Consider the following 20,986-nt stretch of genomic DNA (forward strand, 5'->3'; position numbering starts at 1 on the left):
AGGGCAAATAAATTATAGGATTGATATGTGACTTGCTGCAAGTTCCTGATACTAAATTCCACTTATGAACAGCAGAGAATCTTTAAGTATGTGTAGGTATACACATCCATCAAATAGTTCAAGAAGGTTATCTTTCTGTACCTTTGTGAAATTTAGCTTTTAGTTTCAACTTAATACAAGTTGTTAATTATTTCCTCCTTTTTTAAATGTCTCATGACAGTGCACTCAAAATTCTGTGTCATCCTTTTATGTTAACTAGACATGGCTTTATTTGGTCAGACTAGAAGTATTGCTTTGTCCAGTATCCTGTTTCTGACAGTAAACAGTAAATTCTTACAGCCAACAGTAAATAGAAAGAAGGAGCGTTTTATGATCATTCCCCAAGACCCTTCTAAATATCTGCGGCTTAGAGACTTTTTGAGCCAGATGTGACATCCTTGAGTTTAAAAGCTCTTCATGGAGCTTGCATTTGTCCAATTATATTCTAAATCTTTAAATTTTTGGCACTCATTCCCACAAGATATTGTGGATGATAAAGTTCACTACCATGTGCGAAGAAGTGCTTTTGTGTAGTTTTTTTTTTAATCTACCCCTTAATAATGTCAACTGCTGCTGCCTAATATTTATATTTGGAAAATAGTTGTGCTTTATCTTTTCCATGTCACCTGTAATTCTGTACTTATATTTTCTGTCCCATGTGGTTGCTCTATCCAGGATGAGCAGTCCTAGTAGCGTATTTCTGGTTTTACTGTATCTTTTTTGACAGGGGGAGGCATTGCATACAACACCTACACATGTGAGTGCACTGTGGATTCATTCAACAGAATTGTATTTTTATTTTGGCTCTGTAGTTCTTTCCAAAGAATGTGTTTAATTTGCTTTATGCTAGCTATTGAGCTAGTGTTTTCACTGGGCTGCAGGACTCCATGACTGATCTTTCCTAAGATAAAGAGGTACAGGGCTAGACGCATTATTTTGCATTTACCAGTATCACTTTTCTGCTGTTCTCTTGCACAATCCCTCCAAAGTAAGAGCATTCTGCAGCTGTTACCACGATGCCGAGGACATGAGATGAGCTTGGGACTATGTTATGCTTGATACTGTGCAAAAAAGTAGAGTGCCTTGTGTTCCCAAAATGCTTTTAATCCAGGTGTGAGGGAGAGGACAGCAGATGAATACAAAGAATTGTGGCAGTATTGATAAGAAGAAATGCAGTGGTCTCCAGCAAGTTCGCATAGGCATCTTGAAATTCTGGCTGATAAGAAAGGCTAATAATACAGTATTTTTCTGAGAATTTAGCCCATCTCTCAAGGGCAAGAAGCAGCATCGAAGGAAATGTCAAGTACTTGTTTGGCAAGTTTACAAGCAGAGAACGGAGGCTGCCAACGGTGTGTCTGATGGAAGCAGGAGTTGAGCTTTCAGTGGTAAATGGGAGTGGGTAGCTTGTAATCTGGTGGAGGCAGGAAGGAAGTGAAAGCAAGCAATTTATGTTTAATGTCATGGAGCAAGAATGATGAGGGAAGCAGAGAAAGGGTGACGTGTTAGCCATAGAAATCAGCATTTGTATATGTTCAGTAGGATAAGCAAGAGGGAGTTATGCAGAGTAAGTTGTATGTGGTGGTCTGTTTGTCTGCTGTGGTGTGGTTGGGATGTGCTAAGGATAACGGGAGCTTCACATCTGTCATTTCCAGACACTAAATTGGGTAAGGAGTGAGTAGTATCCCCAGTGTGACAGGCTGTGCTGCAGAAAGGGACATCAGATTATTTTCTTCCAAGACCCAGCTGAGCACTGAAATGCTGGGGAAGCTCAAAGAGATCAGTTTCTTGTCTAAAACTCCACTTAACTTGCATCCTAGCTATGAAGACCTTACTTGACATAATACTGCCAAAATAATAATGACAAAAACTGTGGTTTTGTTAGTTTACTAGCTGGCATCTTAAAACCAGGAAAAATTACATTTTTATGTACTCTTCTAGTTCTAGGTCAAATGATTAGTTCTGTGACAAGACAGCATGACACTTTGAAGTATGACAGAAGCCCTGATGCTGCAGCAGAGGCTGGGAATATTAATGGCCAGATCTAGGTGAGTGATTTTTAATTTAGCCACTTCCCTAGCTGTTTCACTTCTTCCTCAGAGCCTTGGTTCACATCTCTCCTTTGAAGCAGCATTGTAGTTCTTGGTTTTCTCAAGTATTAATGTTAGAATTGGAGACAAAATAACAAGGTTGTGTGATTATTGATTACATACCCTTTGTCATCCTTGAGATGCAGTGGCTGTATTTCATACAACTTCATATACTACATTTTTTTACTTGCAACTCTAGTGATTTTTCCCAAACTGCTTTGCAGTTAAGTTTTTTTTAAATTGCTTTTTAAATTTGCTGACACCTGCCTCCAACAGATTTAATCAGTTATTTTATGCTGAATGCAAAGAAAGTCAATACTGTAACGGCATGCTGCTATCTAGTTCTGTTTCCACTTTGTCAGGTCTAAGACTGGGCTTTATTTAAGTGCAAGCATCTGTGTCTGAAGGCTGCTAGAAGCATCTGCAGCTGTGACTGCTGTATGGACCAGAACTTGAAAACCTTTGCTGCAAATGTATATATTCATTGTTAATCTGCATTGCAGCTATTTTCACACATTGGTCTTTTTAGCAATGAATTCTCAGAATAAATAGGGTAGCATCAGCAGGCTAACAAGACCAACATGTGAACACTGCTGTAGTGAGGTACTGTGGGGTGCCAGTGTAGGAGATTAGCAGTAGGTGTTGATACTTGTTATCTCCTTTTCTAAAGAAAACAGACAGAATTCATAAGCAAAGAAAATGAATAGTTAAAATGCCAATGGGATGTATGTGTGAAGACTATTAAAAGTACTCTGTCATTGAGAGATTGATGGGACTGATTAATAAAATTCAAGGCTTCTCTTTATGCAAAAAACCCAGTTATGCGTAGCATAGTTTATCTCTGCAACAGTAGAAGCAACCAACCAACCAACCTCCCAGTTCCAGGTTGAGTTGGGAAAAAACCTTTTGTCAAATTAACGCATGTTTCAGGTTCTAGCCAGAAATGGCGTTAGAGAATCCATGATTGTGACTCTGTGTCTGGTGCTCTGCCTCTTTGTCGCTGGATTAATCCAAGCCATGTTGTTACCCTTTCCGTTAAGTTTTCCATTTCACCTCTGCAAGGGTTTGGTGGCAAATGTATATAAATTTATACAGTCTTTAGGGCAGCAGTATCTCTTTTGAGTGGCTTTTCTAGTCAAGAAGAGGGGAAGAGTTAGCTGCTCTTCACTGTATTCCTTGCACCTTATTTCTCAGCAGACTAAAGTGCTCCTTGGGTACTACTGCTGCATGCTAATACAAATGCCTGTCCAGAAAGCAAGTCCTGGTTTTCTTAAGATGACATCTTGATTTTGTTTTTTTCCCCTTTAATCAGGAAAAGTTATCAACCAGTTCTGTCTTCCTTCTTGATTTTTAATGTCGTATCTCTTGTTGACTTACTAACCACCCCTCCAGGATTTTGCTCCTGTGTTCACTTGTATAGTGTAAATTTTACTACTTATCCAATATAAAGGTCATGGAAATGGGTTAAGTTTTCTTTTGTCTGACTTTCTTGTGTTTAAGAATTACAAGATTTACCACCCGCTCCAAGGTAGTAGAGGAGGAGAAGCAAGTAGTGAGACTTGGTTTTAGGAACATTTTATCATACTGTTTTATGAAAGTTTTGCCATAAATACAAAAATATTTAAATGAAAATATAAAAAATTACAAATATTTCTTTTTTTGTTTCCTTACTTTAACCATGTTGTTCTGACTTAGTTGAATATTTTACTGTTTCATAGTAAATGAAGTAGACTCTAACACAATTTAAACCAAGGGGAACTTAATAGAAATAAAACCCCAAGTTTTAAAATATTTGTGTTGAATGTGGGGTTTTTGGTTTTTTTCCTTCCCTTGACTTCGATTGCACAGTTTTATGTACAGTGCTATATGGGAAGTATTTAAAAGTGGAAGCACAGAGCTTGACTGCGCTGCTGCCAGCACAGGGCTGCCTGCAGGCCTGGAAAGCCTCCAGCTCCTATTGCGAGCCAGCCCTGGAGCTCCCCAAGCTAGGGCGGCCTTTCAGGATTGCCATGTGGGCTCTTTGTGCAGCCCAGGGCTTGCGTGAGCGTCACCAGGGCTGTGCTCAGCAGTCTAAGCTCATTTAGACAAAGTGGAGTCCAGGTAGTTGCCTTGTGTAGAGGCCCTGCTTTAGGAGATGAGAGTTGCGCCCGGTAAGCTGTTGGTTTTTGTTTTTCCCCAAGCTGCTGCCATGGGAATTACAGTTAACAATCAAATGGTTCTGTTTGGTAGTAACCTCAAGTTGAATTATTGGTAGGGCTTGAACAGCTCGGTGTTGCCACTCCTTAATGCCAAATCTAACTTAACTATTTAAGTCTTTGTAATAGTTATGTTGATTTTTTTTTAATTGCTTATAACTGCAAAGTTCATCATGAAGAACTGTAATTTCAGAGAGCAATTTGTGTTGGGTTGTTTTGTTGATGATACTCTTTTACTTCTTACTAAATGATAACTTTTTTCTTTTCTTTTTTTTTTCCCCCTTTAGAGATCACATGGTCTTCTAAAGAAGTCATGGGTAGCTGTTGTAGCTGTCCAGATAAAGAAACTGTCCCAGATAACCATCGAAACAAGTTTAAGGTAAGCAACTGATGTGACATGCTGTGAATTCTTTTGTTGCTTGCTTGCAGAGTAGGTCTGTGATGGAAAAGAAATTAAATGAAAACAAGGTGAGAATTACTGAACGGTTAAAACATTGCAGACTTGCAGGTGTCTGTGGCTACAGGTTTCTCTTGACCTTTTGAGAAATCCTCTGTTACCATCAGCGACAGGAATTCTCTATGTCTAGGCTTTTTTATGACAGTTTTGATCTTCAGGAAGGAGAAGCAGCCCTGTGTGTTTGATCCGTCTCTGTTTCAGTTGTTAGGGCCCAAGTAAGTGTTGTTACCTCTCGGGGACTATGGAAGTTAGGAAAGGAGTAGTAAGAAAAGGGAAGAGCTTTTGGAGAAGAATGATTATGAACCTGGATGTGGGATCAGCAATGGAAAATTTCAGGACTGCTGATTTTACTTGAAGAAACACTACTGATTATTGCATTTTGAGAACTTTTGTCCTTTACTTGAAAAAATCTTATTTATAAATGTTATATATATAAAATATTCCTGGAATTTATAAGCTTGTGAACACTTGTTCATGTGCTTAACATGAAGCTGCTGAAGTCAGTGACTAAGTAAACATACCTTTGCATAGTCGCACAACTCAGATTTGCTTCTGTGCTCCAAACTGTCTCTGTGAGTTGGCAAAGGAATGTAATGCTTCCATAGAGAAAAATGATTTGTGTGTTGCCTTAGGCCAACACTGAAATGAGCTTTAAAGCCATGGGAATTTCTGGAAATGTTTAATATTATCAGTACAAAAAGCTGAAGGATAAAATATTTTTCTGTTTTCTCGCTTATTATGCATTTGACATCACTTTGTGTAACCAGATCCTATTTTTCTCCTTGTAGAATTTCTCTATTGTTTGTGTGGGTTGCTGATTTAGCAGCAGGGGGGAGAAGATGAAAGAATGTAATTTTCAAAATTAAGAAAGTTGGCATAAGCCTCAGCGGCAGATGAAATTATTCCTAAGTCTTTTCAGTTGACTGGATTTCAAGTTGAAAATGTCTCTATAAGGAGTAACATTAATTGATCTCATAGGGAAGATTTTTTGGTAGCCTTTTTGAGTAAGAGAAAATCCTACTAAAAACAGTATTGTGAAGTAGGATTCATGCAAAGGAAAATATACATTGTCCGAATTCCATAAAGGACGCAGATGACCTTCAACTCGTTCAAAAGCAGAAAGAATAAGTGTTTAAGCTTTATACGCACGTTTTCATGCAAGATAACCATGGGGTATTTGAATAACTTGTTGACTTTAAAAAGGCAGGGAAAAAAAAAATCTAAAGCAGTCTGGTGATTCAGCACAGTGCAAGGCTATACAGGCATGTGAAGGAAGCTTTATCTTGGAGCCCCTTATCCTTTTTCATTCCTTTTCCCAACCGTAAGTGGGGTTATATGACAAAGCAAATACATTTTTTTAGAAACGGGGCTCTGAAAGATTCCATTAACTGAGGTATGCCTTATCCATGTGGAAGTACTGGAAAATGTACAGAAAGCCAGTTTAAAAAAAAAAACAACAAAGCCCAACAACTTATGACTCTCTTCTGTTTTAAATTTCTCCTCAGATTTTACTGTAATGTCATGCAGTCTCATTCATATTGCTTTTAAACATGCATTATTTTAATTCTGGGTTGGGGGAGCAAAGGAACTGGTTTGGTGAGGTTTTTTTAAAACTTTTACCTTAAGGATCATAATCTGTCATGACAAAGCAGATGGAAGATATCAGTGAAACATTAAGATTACTAGTAGTGGTATTGGTGCTCAGAAGAGTACTTACCTAATGCTATTTAACTTCCTTTTTATAGGTTATTAATGTGGATGATGATGGTAATGAACTGGGTTCTGGCATAATGGAACTTACAGATACAGAACTAATTTTGTACACCCGTAAAAGGGATTCTGTAAAATGGCACTACCTCTGTCTCCGTCGCTATGGCTATGATTCAAATCTTTTCTCTTTTGAAAGTGGCCGAAGGTGTCAAACTGGACAAGGTATGTGGAATTCTTGTATGTAAAGATTTTTGGAGATTTATTTGATGTTGGAAGACAATTTTATTCTTTTTTTTTTTGTTGTTATAAAAAGTTATATTTGCCTGTCCTTTGGCAAGGGTTATAAAGGCTATAGTTTTCTTTGTGAATGTGGTTTCTGGGAAACAAGTAAGTTACCTTATGAGGAATGGTCTTATGGTAAAATGAGGATTTGATTTGCTCATAGTATTTGATGTTGTAGGTCTGGAGCATTTCATGTTTGTATGTGTGGATACTTCTGGTCAACTTAGGAGGTGGTTTTGACAGGGAAGCTCTCCTACCTCAGAAGTTGACTTGACTTTGAGGGCAGGGCAGTGAAACCTGGAACTGTGGAGGAATCTCCTCAGAATTCAAAGAATTCTTTATTTTTAGGTGGGTTTTTTTAAGATTGGAGCACTGGTATGAACTGGATATCCCTACCCTGTTGCTGTCTTCAGTAACACACTTGTTTCACCCTCTTCCTAAAACAAACACCACTTTCATTTGTATCAATGACACCATTCTCAAATTTTGACACATTTTTGTATTAAGTGTGTAAACTCCAGCTATGCTCATTTATTTTCTGTGTGGCTGGAGAAAGATAGGTACCTTTCCAGTTCCCAGATCATGCCTGCCTTGGCCAAGGTTGGCTCCCAGTGAGAAGATGAGGGCTTTTCTCTCTTACTACACTGCAGCAGTCCCTGAGGGAACAGCTGCTTTTGTGGAGGTCTCAGCCTCATTTTCCATCTTGCTACCATGATGTGGCTGTTGGAATTCATATGCATTTATGCATTGTGAAATTAAGTAGCATTTTTATTTTCTTACAGATTTTTAGCATTATTAGTGTTTTTGTTGATACCTGTATTTAGCAATTGCAATTCCTTTTTTTGTTAACTTCACTGTAAAAAATCAGGAAGATGAAAGAACTTGATTGTAAACAAAGCTGATCAATCTTCATTGTCCAAGCAGAGGTAAAGGCAGACAGGATTTCTTGATAAGAGTTTAGAAGGCATTCTCAGTTCATCTCCCAATGAAAATACAGATGTTTTAAAATGTTCCAGCGTAGGCCACACTAAACTACATTTTCAGACTTCTAAAAAGAAAATAATAAACTTTGTTTTGAAAAAAATCACTTTAATCGATTTTTGCAGGTTTAATTTACTGGTTATTCTAAATATGTAAAATAGATACTAATAAAATTTAATTGAAAAGACTATTTTGAAGGTTCTTCTCCATGGCCTATTAGCAAGCCTGCCAAATTTTCCATCCAGTCTAATGGACTTCTCTGCTTCCCTCCTAGTTTCTTTTTTTTAATAGAGAAGATTAAGCAGGCTGTGTGAGCAGCAACCCTTTCCTCCCTCTTTTGTTTCTTGCCTTTCTTACATAATATTAAAATACTGTGAATATTGGGAAAAAGGATATCTGGCAGAAAATGTGCTCTCTGCTGCCGTTTTGCAATGGAGCATTGTTCCAGGGGCCTACACTGGGTTTTGTGGGCACAGTTGCAAAACTTCATCTTCACTTGGTGAGATGATAGAGTCATTTTTCAGTTGAGAATACCCTGAATACTGGCCATCAGCTTCTACTGATTGCATTACTCAATATTCTTCTTTGTGTTTTCTGTTTAATCTCAAATTATATGGCAAAACATTGATTTTGTGCTAGGTATTAAAAACCTTGAAGACATGTTTTGGGAGCACAGCTAATAGATAATTCAGAACAGAAAACTTGGAGGAGCTGGTGTGTCACCATATTGTGTGACAGATCACATTGTATTTAATGTGGTAATTAATAAAAACCAAGGTTTCATCAAGTTGTTTTTGCTTGCAGTTTCAGTGCCAGTTTGGTTCACCTCATGTATTAAGGGATCAGCAATTTGGAAGCACTTTTTTTAAACAAAAGGGTAAAGGCAGCTGAATTTCTCAGGAACGTACTGGGAGCTTTTTAACGCTTGTGAACCTAGATTTTTTAAATTTTCTTTTTTTGTTCATTAAGATTTAAGTATCCAGTGTGAATTTTCAGAAATATACATAAAATTAAACATGGACTATTGTACTTGAGCTGGATCATGGGTTGGGGAAATGTAGTAGAAGCAGCTCTACAGCTGCTCTGTTGCAAGCATGAAGCTTACTCACTGCACCCACTGAATATTAATTGTCGAGTGTTGTTCCTCTTAGCCCATTTGTTACATTCCCAGCTGGATTTTTGTGAACTTCTGCCACGGGGAGCATTTCTGGTAGCTCTGATATGTCACAGTTCTGCATCCTTAATAAAAATATATGATGATAGTAATTGCCGGCATATTAACGTAATTGCACTTACAGAACTAGCTATATAGGTAGGTAGTTTGTAGTAAAGAGTGTTTTAAGATTGTAATACTCATTTTAAAAAACAAGCACCTGCACCCCCGTTTAACAAGCATGTCAATTTAACTTCATGCTTTCAATGGAAGAATAACCCAAAGCTGCGACTTTGCTGGTGAGGGTAAGTAGGGGCGCTCCCTGCTGTTTAACGGCAAAGTGGCACAATACGCACACAAAATACATGGTATTGCTGCTAACTTTGTGTTCTGTGTCTATCCTTTAGCCTAAAGCAATTGCTTTGTTACTGTCTGTTTCACACAGTTTGTCTTACTAGCTTTTCATTTTAATCTTCTTAAAGAAACTAAACTTTTACCCAGTGTTTAAATCTTTCTTTCCTGTTGTGCAGGTGTCTTATTTTTTGGTAATGTAATAGAAATGTAGTTTAACAAATATGACTTCGTAGTGTCACAGTAGTTTAACTTTTTTTTTTTAATTTATGTATTTACCAGGTATCCTTTTTATCAGCTTAAAAAAAAAGAAAGAAAAAAAATCGTGACCTATTTTGTGGTTTGGTTTTGTTTGGGCTTTTTTACCCCTCATTTAGCACTCAAAACTTAGTTTTGTTTTTAACTGAATCAGTTTTCTGTTCTAATTTAACTTTTGGTGCATGGAGATCTTATTCTTCTATTAGATAAACACTTTAAAGGTTCTCACAGTAATTTTGTGTGTTTTGGTGCAATAAAAATTTCTAACATTTTTGCTGCTTTAACAGGTATTCGTTACGTGGATTCCAGATCTATCTTTTTGAAAGTTCTGTACATTGTAAGGCATGTTTCTTACATTAAAGGATTTTGATTTTTTTCTGGTGTGTTTATAGGAATCTTTGCCTTTAAATGTGCCCGTGCAGAAGAGCTATTTAATATGTTGCAAGAGATAATGCAGAATAATAGCATAAATGTGGTAGAAGAACCCGTCATAGAAAGGAATAACCATCAAACTGAGTTAGAAGCTCCAAGAACCCCTCGAACGCCTACCAGTAAGTATGGTTATACTGTCAGATGACATACCTGAATGTAATGTGGTACTTAGCTGTAAATAGCACTTAATTTGCCTTACATCTATAAGTAATTAAAAAGAAAACTACTAGAAAGCTAAGCGGCTAATTACCAGTAGTGCACTCTCTTGAGGTACTTGCTGAGGATTCTCTTTCAAGAATCCTAACTCCTGGGAGCAAAGCTGCTGTAGTCAAGTTCTTCAGCTTTAAGAAATCAGTTTTGGTAACTTAGTTATTGTATAAGAACACTGCTAAATACGCCCGTTGAATTGCTTTATAGTATATCACCATATTTTACTTGTAACATTTCTGAGAAATATTAATGTTGGGCAATGTTCCAACCTTTTTATTACGGAAAAAGATAATGGTAATATCACATCTACAGCGGGTTTGGAATCTTCTGCTGTTAGCAGATGGATGGGCAGAGTGAAGTCCTTTCAAAACTACCAGAGGATTTTAGGTAATCTTGGGGAGATAGCTTGACATCTGAAATTAGGATTTCAGGTTATTGATGAATTCAGATAAATGGAAGCTTAAGTAAATAAATCCCTGTGTGTTACGGAGATACGTTGTTAATGATAGAAGAAGAAGTTGGATAGAGAGTTTACTGGCAGACTGTGTTGTATAATACGGCTATATTTCAGTGGTTGCTTCAGGCATGTTTCCCAGTAAATACTGGGATGCTATACTCTGCAGTTTGCTTTCCCTTTCCTTCCCCCCAGCGAAATTGTCTTGTGAATATTTAATACTGCTTTACATATTTTTCTCTTTTGAAAGTAAAAAGTGAAAATATAAAGCATCTTAGTCATATACAGTAAAATGTTCTATTCTAATATGGTTTTGCTTGTTTTCTAATTGAATCAGCTCCAGGGTTCAATGCACAAAGTTTACCCAACGGCTATCCCAGATACCCGTCTTTTGGAGATGCTTCATCACATCCTTCTAGCAGACATCCTTCTGTCGGAAGTGCACGCCTCCCCTCTGTTGGTGAAGAATCAACACATCCTCTACTTGTAGCAGAGGAGCAAGTGGGTATTTCCTCCCCTCCTATAACTTAGGTTCTGCATTAGTACAGATTTTTCTGATGTTTACTCTGTAGGCTTTCATTTGTGTTTCCCAGTATCAAGTGTAATATATTTCTACTGTATGTTAACTACCTCAGAAAAGTGTTTGCTTTACTTCTTTAAAATGATACCTTGTAGGAAAGCTTGCTGAGGAAGAGTAACTATTTAAAGTTGCTCTTCATATTTATATACAAATGAAGACATACATAGAAAATACGTATTTGCATATACTCTTTTCAAAAGTTTCATTAGTTATTTTTAAACACATAAATTGTAGTTTATAATGAGAGTTCCTGGTCAAAAAGCTTACTTACATGCAAGTCTTCTATTTGACAAATAGTAATCATGGAATAATGTAGATTAGAAGAGACCTCTAGAGGCCTCTAGGTCAAATTTTAAGGTTAAAGGGGGCTGCACAGAGCCTCGTCCTGTCATGCTTTGAATACTCCAAACAAGGAAGTGTCTTTGAGCCATGAGTTGCAGTGTTTGACCAGCTTTGTTCTGAAATCATTTTTTCCCTAATATGTAATCAGATTTTTTTTCCTGTTACAGCTGGTGTCTCTTTCCCCTTAGCCTTTTGCTGAACATGTCAAAAAGGGGTCTGGCTTTGTCTCTTCTTTATCTGTTAGATAGTTGAAAACAGCTATTAGGTTGTTTCCTGGCCTTCTCTTAAGACTGAACAAGTGTGGCTCTCTTGGCTTGTCTTTGTATGTCACACTCCACTCTAATCATGGCCCTCCACTGGATTCGTTCTGCTGTAGTGGTATCTGTTGTACTGAGAAGCCCGTTACTCCAGATTCAGTCTCACAAGTGCTGAATTGATGGTAATAATTGCTTTCCTTAACCTTCTGGCTGTGCACGTTTGGTTTTCATTGCTGCAAGGGCTCACTGCAGACTCATATTCACCTCACCATCCACCTGGACCCCTGATGCTTTTCTGCAAGGCTGTTTTCAAAGCAGTTGGTGCGCAGCCTGTGCTGTTGGTGTTGTCCCATGTCAGGCACTGGACTTTGCATTTGCTGTTGCTGAACTTCATGAGGTTTCTGTGAGGTCACTTCTGAAGGCTGCTGAGATCCTTCCCAGTGGAAACCCTACCAAACTGGGAATGAACACACCCTCTGGAAGTTTTCAGTCTATCATTCAGGTTGCTAATGAAAATGTTAGTCAAGTTTAATAAAATACAGTGTGGTTTAGGAAGACTCTCATGTGTGACAAGAATCAATGCTGAAAATCAGAGATGGTAACCAGAGCAAAGTGCAGTGAACTGTCTCGTGGGAAGGGATTTATTAAGAGCCCCCACAGAAGAGTCCAAGTGTTATTGTTGGAGTTGTGGAAGAGTAAGTGGGTAAAAAGAATCAGTGTAGGAGTCAAGTGAGCTGTAAATAACACTTCAGCTTGTAAAGCATGATAGAGAAGTTGGGAAGGATAGATGCCTGTCGCTGTAAAATACTACTTTTGCTGTTTGGGTATCCAGACAGAATTAAAATTTAGAGGAGGAATCCGTTACTCCAGTCTTTCCTGTTCAGCCTTGTGTTGATCCACTGTGGGAACTTGGAAGGATAAACTAGTGGTGTATTCCTGCCTTTCTTAGTGGCATCTGGTGCCAATTCCTGGTCCTTTTTAATTCGGAGTGCCACAGTTCATATGGAATTGTATCTTTTTCTACTTCAGTTTCTGTATCAGGAGGCTGTTTGCTCTTAGAGAAAGTATGGACTGTTCTTCCTGTGGAGCCAAGCTCTCTTCTTATTGCTTGAGTAGTACTCAAGGCAAGATCCTGGGGGGGTGTAGGTATTTTAAAAAAAATATTATTTTAGTGGACAGTAAATTTCCTTTGCAGTGTGGAAATTACAAAGATAAATTTAGCCAAAGCAATTACTGAACTGTTGGTCATTGTCATGGTAAAGGACAACAAAGTCGAACTCTGCTTCAATTATTTGTCTAAGTGAATTAATGAGCTATGTTTGGAGCAGCCCAAGGTTACCTTGATTATTTAAGGTTATTCACAGCAGAGCTGGAATGGAACCTGAAATACTGTAACTAGAGCACAACTGAGATGAAACATCAAATCAAAATAATTCTTAATGTAGGATGTAAATTCTGTTATCTTGTTAAAGTAACATTAACAAAATGAACAACATAATTTCACGGGGGAAAAAAAGTCAAAAACTGATCAAAATGTGAGAGAGATGATCTTTGCTCTTCAACAGCTTCTGTCATGAGATTTGGGTTTTGGGTATTTTGATTAGAAAAGTGGGGAGTTGACAAAGAAATTTGGAGGAGGAAAAAAAGCACAAACTATTTGAATTTCTTTTTTTTCCTTCCCCTTTTAGGTGCACACTTACGTCAACACTACTGGGGTACAAGAAGAAAGAAAGAATCGATCGAGTGTGCATGCGCCACTGGAATCGAAGCTTTCAAACCCTGAAACAGCTAAAGTGAAAGAAGATCAGATGTGTACTGATGACAGAGATGCGCAGGTTCTCCTGGAGCCTGAAGGAGTCAAGTTTGTTTTAGGACCAACACCTGTTCAAAGGCAGTTAATGGAAAGAGAGAAACTGGAGCAACTTGGGAGAGACCAAGTTAGCGGCAGCAGCACAAACAACACTGAATGGGACACTGGGTACGACAGTGATGAACGTAGAGAAACGCCATCTGGTAATAAATTGGTGTATGAAAATATAAATAGGTTATCAATCCCTAGTGCCTCAGGGGTCAGGAGAGGTCGTTTGACATCAACCGGTACCTCAGACACCCAGAACATTAACAACTCTGCTCAGAGGAGAACTGCGCTGTTGAACTATGAGAACTTGCCATCCTTGCCTCCTGTCTGGGAAGCCCGCAAGCTGAGTAGAGACGAAGATGACAGTTTAGGACCAAAGACCCCATCTCTGAATGGCTACCACAATAACCTAGATCCGATGCATAATTATGTCAATACAGAGAATGTAACAGTACCAGCAAGTGCTCATAAAGTAGAATTTACACGACGTCGGGACTGTACCCCAACAGTCTTTAACTTTGACATAAGGCGTCCGAGTTTAGAACACAGGCAGCTCAACTACATACAGGTTGACTTGGAAGCTGGTAGTGACTCCGACAACCCTCAGACTCCAAAAACCCCCACCACTCCACTTCCGCAAACTCCAACCCGGCGCACAGAGCTGTATGCTGTGATAGACATTGAAAGAACTGCTGCTATGTCGAGCTTGCAAAAAGCACTGCCCCGAGATGACGGTACTTCTAGGAAAACTAGACATAACAGTACTGACCTGCCTATGTGAGCCTGGGAAGCGTTAAATCATTTGCACCTTTTGTGAAGTTTATAAAATTGAAGATGCAAGTACCTTGCATTTCTGAACACTAACACCTTTTATAGACTAATAGAACTTTTTCTGCATACTTCATGTACTTGTCTAACTAAAGGGAATTAACGTAGAGCAAGTATTCATTTAGGTAACACTATTCTACAGTAGTAGTAATTACTGCATAGCAGCATCACCACCTTTTCACAGTGCCTCTTTAAATTGATTAGAGTCTGAGTGACATGCCAGGTTTGAATTTATAAATATTCTGTTCTGGTGCCTATACTCATTAATGGCATTTATAGTATTTTTTAAAGCCTCTTGATATGTGCATTATTAGCAGGTAAACCTAATCTTTCAAGATACATATCTTATGTTCATTCCTCATTGACGTGGTTCCTCCAGAATGAAATGTATGTAATGCATTAATTCACTCAGTCTGACATACACAAGATATCTTGGTTCATCTCAAGGGATATAAACACCACACCTTTTTTTTTGTCTGGGTTTTGGTTTGGTTTTTTTTTTTTTTTTCTTTTTTCTTAAGACTACATGGGCCAGAAGGCCTCTAATTCCCAATAGATTTCTTGTGTGATGTTTGAGAGGTCACATCAAAGGTTGTTGACCAGAGCTCTAAATGCATCTAAGCCCAGCCTTAAGCTCCTTCCACTGGAAGAGAATTCCGAGTGGCGTTATCAAGTTCCCTGTGAAATCTGACAGTTTTAATCTAATTGGAGTTTTGGGGGTGGTTTTTTGTGAAGGAATTCACAGATTGGCTGTATGAATTAAGGCTCTCTTGTCATTTCTTAGTTCAGTGTGCTTTCCTTTCTTTGCATTTGTGTGTTTCTTTTTCACCTGTTCCATAATGTCCTGTTTTAAAAGTCAAAATTTTGTACATAGCTTTAATTATTGTTCAGGGTCATTGTCGTGTTTGTCTTACTCTCTGCATTTGACAAAGAAAGACTCTTCGAGGTCAAATGGTTGTCTTTGTCCAGTGTTCTACTCTTTAATGCCTGACTGAAATATCCCAGCTCTCCAGCAGCATGCAGTATTGCACAACTGGAAAGGTTTATTATGCAGTTATTGTCTTCCTCTAAAGCATCAGACGCAGGTTACACGGGAGGCAGGGTACTGGACTTGATAGTTCTTTATAGAAAAATGTACATTCTAGCAATGTACATCCATAGTTGATAGTATACTTTAATTTAGAAAGATACGTAGTAAATTATCTGCAGGTGGTATTATCTACGAGCATACTTATTTTCCTTTTGCGGTTGGTGAGCTTGGTTACTGTGATGGCTGCTCAGTGTTACTGGTACATCCAGGTAGAATGTTGTCTGTTGAATATGCCAATATGCCAGATGCACCCTTAGCAGGTTATTTTGTTTTATGTTTTAATACTCTGAATGACTTTAGACTTCTGGCAGTATTGCAGGTGCACCTTGGTACTAGCAGCAGAAGAGATTACTCTTGAGCCTGTGATTGCAAAGGAACCTGACGCTTGTGTGAACTAGTGTGATGTAAAATAACCCTTGAACTGTGAGTGAGCAAAAACATAAAAGAAAAGCCATTTGGAGATCTGAAAAGAATTAAGGTTCTCCATGCAATATTTGAATTGAAGTTTTATAAAAAACAAATGACAACTGTTTTCATTCTTTTAAATTGGAGTGTGTTCCTGTTCCTTTGTTATTTTTTTTTATCTGGTCTTCTCTCAGCTTAGTAGTGGCAGAAGTAGTAGCACCTGCAGTATGTGTCTTGTCACACCATTAGGGGATGTCAGGCAACCTTTTCACTCTGACTTCCGTTATTCTTTACAGACTGTACGGTACAGAAATACCGGATGCACAAAGAAGATAATTTTCAGGAGTAAAAGATGGTGGTCTTTAAGACCATTGTGAGGAACTTAAATGAAATAAAACAAAAACACATTAATGATTTCATGGTCAGCCTACACACACTCTTGTGATAGACTCATTGACTTGTGGGGAGACTTTGGTACTCAGAAGGTAATGACAACCTAGAGCTGGACATTGTGCAGGTCTGCAGCGTTAGCGCTCCTTCACATCTTTGCCATTGCGTCACCTTATGCTATGGACCAGTCTTGGTCTGTACAGAAGAGAAATTACCAGGGATTGCACAATACTTACTCTTGTGATACTGGTGTGATTCTTGTTCTTAGCTCCTATTTGTAATGTTTCAGCATGTGTTTTGAGACAAATACATTTGATCTAGCTACCTGCCTAGAAATATTTGGTCCTCATCTGTGTAGTATGGGTGTTTCAGAAACACTAATGAATTGGACCCTTAAAACACACCTGTGAGGCAGGGAGCAATATTCTTAATGGCCAAAGAGGGAAACAGAGGCTTCAGGTGGATCCTAAGTGACCTGCTGAAATTACAACAACCAACCATATCCCTCCTTAGTCCCAGTGCATTCTCATAGAATCACAGAATGGTTTGGGTTTTAAGGGACCTTAAAGGTCATCCAATCCAACCCTTGCCACAGGCAGGGACACCTCTCACCAGACCAGGTTGCCCAAAGCCCTGCCTAACCTGGCCTGAGCCTGAACACTGCCAGAGAGGGGACATCCACAGCTTCTCTGGGCAACCTGTGCCAGTGTCTCACCACCCTCACAGTAAAGAATTTCCTCCTCATATCTAGTCTGAATCTTCCCTCTTCCAGTTTCAAACCACTCCCCCTCGTTCTGTTGCTACCTGCCCTTGTAAAAAGTTCCTCCCCAGCTTTCCTGCAGGACTCCTTCAGGAACTGGAAGGCTGCAATAAGGTCCCCCCGGAGCCTTCTCTTCTCCAGGCTGAACAGCCCCAGCTCTCTCAGTCAGTCCTTGTAGGGAAGGTGCTGCAGCTCTGTGATCATCTTCGTGGCTCTCCTATGGACCCGCTCCAACAGCTCTATGTCCTTATGCTGGGGGCCCCAGAACTGGATGCAGTACTCCAGGTGGGACCTCACGAGAGCAGAGTAGAGGGGCAGAATCACCTCCCCTGTCCTGCTGGCCGTGCTTCTTTTGATGCAGCCCGGGATGCAGGTAGCCTTCTGGGCTGCAAGTGCAGACTGCTGGCTCATGTTGAGTTTTTCATCAGCCAACACCCCCAAGTCCTCCTTGGGACTGCTCTCAAGCCATTCTCCGCCCAGCCTGTATTTGTGCTTGGGATTGCCCCTACCCAGGTGCAGGACCTTGCACTTGGCGTTGTTGAGCTTCCTTTGTGCTTATCCTGAATGATCTCAGATACAAGGGAGGGCCTGAGTAATTTTTTTATGCTGTTGCAAGTTTCACAGTATTTCATAGGGGCTGTTTTCTTAGCTCAGATCCCCAGAATTGAAAACACTGAAATTTCAACTTCCTGTAGCCTTAATTCCATTAACAAGTCTGATGACACTTTCCAGGACTATTTTTTGACTCTCTTACGTTTTACAGGTGGGAGAATGCATTCTCGTTTTGTGTACGCTGCAGACATACTGGGTAGTCCCTGCTACCTGTGCTACTCTTCTTTAGCATTCCTTATTTTCTGCCCTTTGAAGTAGATGTAGTTGCAATGCACTTTACCCTTTGAGACTTGGTAAATAATTTTTCAGTTCAGTCTCTTTTAAAGGCTGTGATGTTAGTTTAGTGTCTGTAATCTAGGATTCAGTTTTCAGCTGAAATCTCTCTGCAGTATTTAGATCATATTTATTTTGGGCCCACAGGTGTACAGACTGAGAAACTACCAATAGTGACCGTTTTCTTTAGTAACTGAGACATGTTAACATAAACTAGGTCCTGCAGAAATGGCAGCATCTCCATCAGTTCTTCTTTTTATTCATAACATGCAGTTGGCTGCTACCCTTCAAGCACATTTGGAAGGGAAAGTCTTTAACTGTAGGTATTCCTTTCACGCTGTGATTTGGGAAAGACGTACATTAGTGTATCTTTGAAACAAGGAAACTGAGTTGATAAAAAAGATGAAACAGTGACCAAAAGTCCATAATAAAGATTGTACTAGAAATACAGTTAGTGAGAATTTAATCCACTGATGATATCAGGGAAAATATCTTTTTTCTCAAATTGATGTCAAGAGGAGGACCAATATTTTTAAATTTTGTGGAGTTTCTGGATGACTCCATAAAACAATATCAAAAGACCATTCCAAAAACCTTAACTCTCATTAGAACACTTTGTTTTCCCCAGTAAGTACGTTTTGCATATGACAGGGACTGAATGCAATGGTGTGCGCTGAAGCACTATTCCTCTTCCTATTAATGTCTACAGAACTTTCGTAGAAATCTTAAGTGCTCAAATAGACATTTCATATAATAAACTGCTTAATTACTCTGCCCCCGATGTTTGAATATTTGTGTGTGTGTTTACACCTCTGACGAGGGTGTAAAAAGGGCGACAGAAAGGTGTAAGCTGTACGAAGTCCAAACCAGTGTCAAACCAGGGCTGCTCTTTGCAGGTGACAGACCAGCAGGTGATTTTGCTGGGTTTTTAATAGTGTGTCTTGGCTCAAAGCCTGGCTGCCCTTGTTTTTGTTTTATATTTAACCACTTCTCAATGAGACAGAATCAGGAGAGAGGAGATTGTTCACTGTCGGTGAAGTAAAAATGCAAGTTCTGACCGATATCAGTTACTACTTTGAGCATATAATGATGTATCTGGTTTGGACCTCTATTTCTAAGCAGTATTCTCTTCGTGTAAGGTGGGATCAGTGGTGAAATTCCATTTCTGCACTATATTAACTTATTTAATGGCTGCAAATAAGAGAAAACTGATTTAGTAGGAACTAATAGTGGACTTGAATCTGAAAATCTGTTTCCCCTAAAGAAGTTTGGTCCTTCAGTTTTATAGATAGAATTAGGTATTCTTGCAATTTAGTGATCTTTCCCATCTTTTCCTTGAGGTAGCAATTCAGGCATTTATATTTGACAGTATTTACTTAATATAAACATAAGTTCATTTATGATACCTTTATTTTAAATCATATACACTCCAAGAACGAATCCAGAAGAAATTCCACCACAAAAAACTGCGTTAAGATGGAGTCAGGGTTGCTGATGTCCTTCTTGCAGAGCATATATGAAAAAGATAGGAAGTCATGAGTTAAGGTTCTTTTGCAGTCTTTAGGAATTACTTCCTCTTTTGGACAAGATAAGTGAATACAAAAAAAGAAAAACCAAACAAACGTAGCCGCTGTAACTGACCATGTGTACATCCTTCTTGTGATACTGTGCTGTGAGGTATGTGACCAAGTCTGTCAGATGTCTTAAGAGGATATTATCCTAACATGGTGTTTACTCCAGATTAACGCAGTATTTTGTTTGGAAATATGTAGGTGTACAGATAAAGTGTGAGAGATAAAGTTACCTTTAAAGTTGATGAAACAAGTGTTGGACATTTCTATATTTTTATATATTTCAAAGGGCATTTTGAAATTTTCTTGCAGTTTTAGTAATTATTTAGTGTGGTAATATACATATATTGTGACAACATTTTCTGCTATATCCATTACTTTGGTGTAATTCTATTTTATGTAGCAAATATGTGTATATACAAAGGAGATTATGTAAAAGAATATGATTAAGAAATAGGCTCGAGCCCTTCAGAACAGGGCCTGTCTTCCTCTGTGTCTGCAAAGTACTTAATGCCTTGGGGTCCCAGCCACAGCTCATGTCTGAGAGCCGTGGTGACCGAATTGCAGAGCGATGAGCGTGGTGGAGCAACAACGCTGCTTTTCACGAGAAGCCTTGGTACAAAAGGTGCCGTGAAGCTCACCTTGCCACTCCCTGGCACTGGGGCTGGGCTCTGCGTGGTCATTCCCAACAATAACCACAACCTGACAGCGACAACCCAGAGAGCCCAGAGTCCGTGTGTCCTTCTCTTTGGCTGTAGGAAAGGAGCTCTGAGGTAGGACCTTTGATGGCATCAGAGAATCTTCCTTGTTAGCAAGGCGGTCCTTCAGGAGCTTGTTTGGGCCTCATGCAGCATCCTCTGAAGCCAAATGAATGATTCGTGTTGACTTCAAGGGCTGCTGGATGTGTTCCTACAAGATCGAGTTCTGCTGACATAACAGCTCTGTTACACCTGAGGACTTGGTTGGTCAAGTTCTTCAGGAATGGTCTAAAAATACTGTAAAAATATAAATATATTTAATTACATGTACTGAAAAAAGAATCCTATTTGTTGTGGTCAGAGTTCAAATTCCTATGTGAATTTTTATTTCTTAGTCATACTTGCATATATATTGCTTTAGCTATTATGTATGAAAGAGGAAGTGATGCTAAAGTGTGTGAAAGATCAGGATTACACCTGTTTTTTAATGGTTGTGTTACTTAGGAGTGGATGTCAGCAAATTTAACTCCATATTAATGCAGTTTTTTTGCATTAGAATATGTGTGTATATCATACACCCACATTTTATATATAATATATTATATATTTGGTACTAACTTTGTATTTTCCCTGAAATTTTGCCAAATCACAAACACAGATGTTCTCACTTGTAAGACTTTGGTACTTAAAAACTGAATGTATAAGAAATGCTC

At 38.8% G+C, this 20,986-nt stretch overlaps 1 protein-coding gene across 1 annotated transcript; it reads left to right on the plus strand.

The window, feature by feature from the left end:
• Nucleotides 1-1,977: 1,977 nt before the first annotated feature.
• On the plus strand, nt 1,978-14,910 carry FRS2 (fibroblast growth factor receptor substrate 2). Its single transcript, XM_010182816.1, has 6 exons — nt 1,978-2,084; nt 4,609-4,700; nt 6,524-6,710; nt 9,906-10,064; nt 10,947-11,110; nt 13,477-14,910. Exons 2-6 carry the CDS (start codon nt 4,635-4,637, stop codon nt 14,425-14,427), a joined length of 1,527 nt encoding a protein of 508 aa, XP_010181118.1. The 5' UTR covers nt 1,978-2,084; nt 4,609-4,634; the 3' UTR covers nt 14,428-14,910.
• Nucleotides 14,911-20,986: the final 6,076 nt, after the last annotated feature.

This window comes from Mesitornis unicolor, unplaced genomic scaffold (assembly GCF_000695765.1).
Source record: "Mesitornis unicolor isolate BGI_N332 unplaced genomic scaffold, ASM69576v1 scaffold15044, whole genome shotgun sequence".
NCBI lineage: Eukaryota > Metazoa > Chordata > Aves > Mesitornithiformes > Mesitornithidae > Mesitornis > Mesitornis unicolor.

Excerpts from the sequence above, each read along its gene's own strand:
- FRS2 (XM_010182816.1), top strand. The coding sequence starts at position 4,635 with ATGGGTAGCTGTTGTAGCTGTCCAGATAAAGAAACTGTCCCAGATAAC. Across the intron at positions 6,711-9,905 it reads AAGGTGTCAAACTGGACAAG|GAATCTTTGCCTTTAAATGT; the intron begins GTATGTGGAATT and ends GTGTGTTTATAG. Across the intron at positions 10,065-10,946 it reads AACCCCTCGAACGCCTACCA|CTCCAGGGTTCAATGCACAA; the intron begins GTAAGTATGGTT and ends TAATTGAATCAG.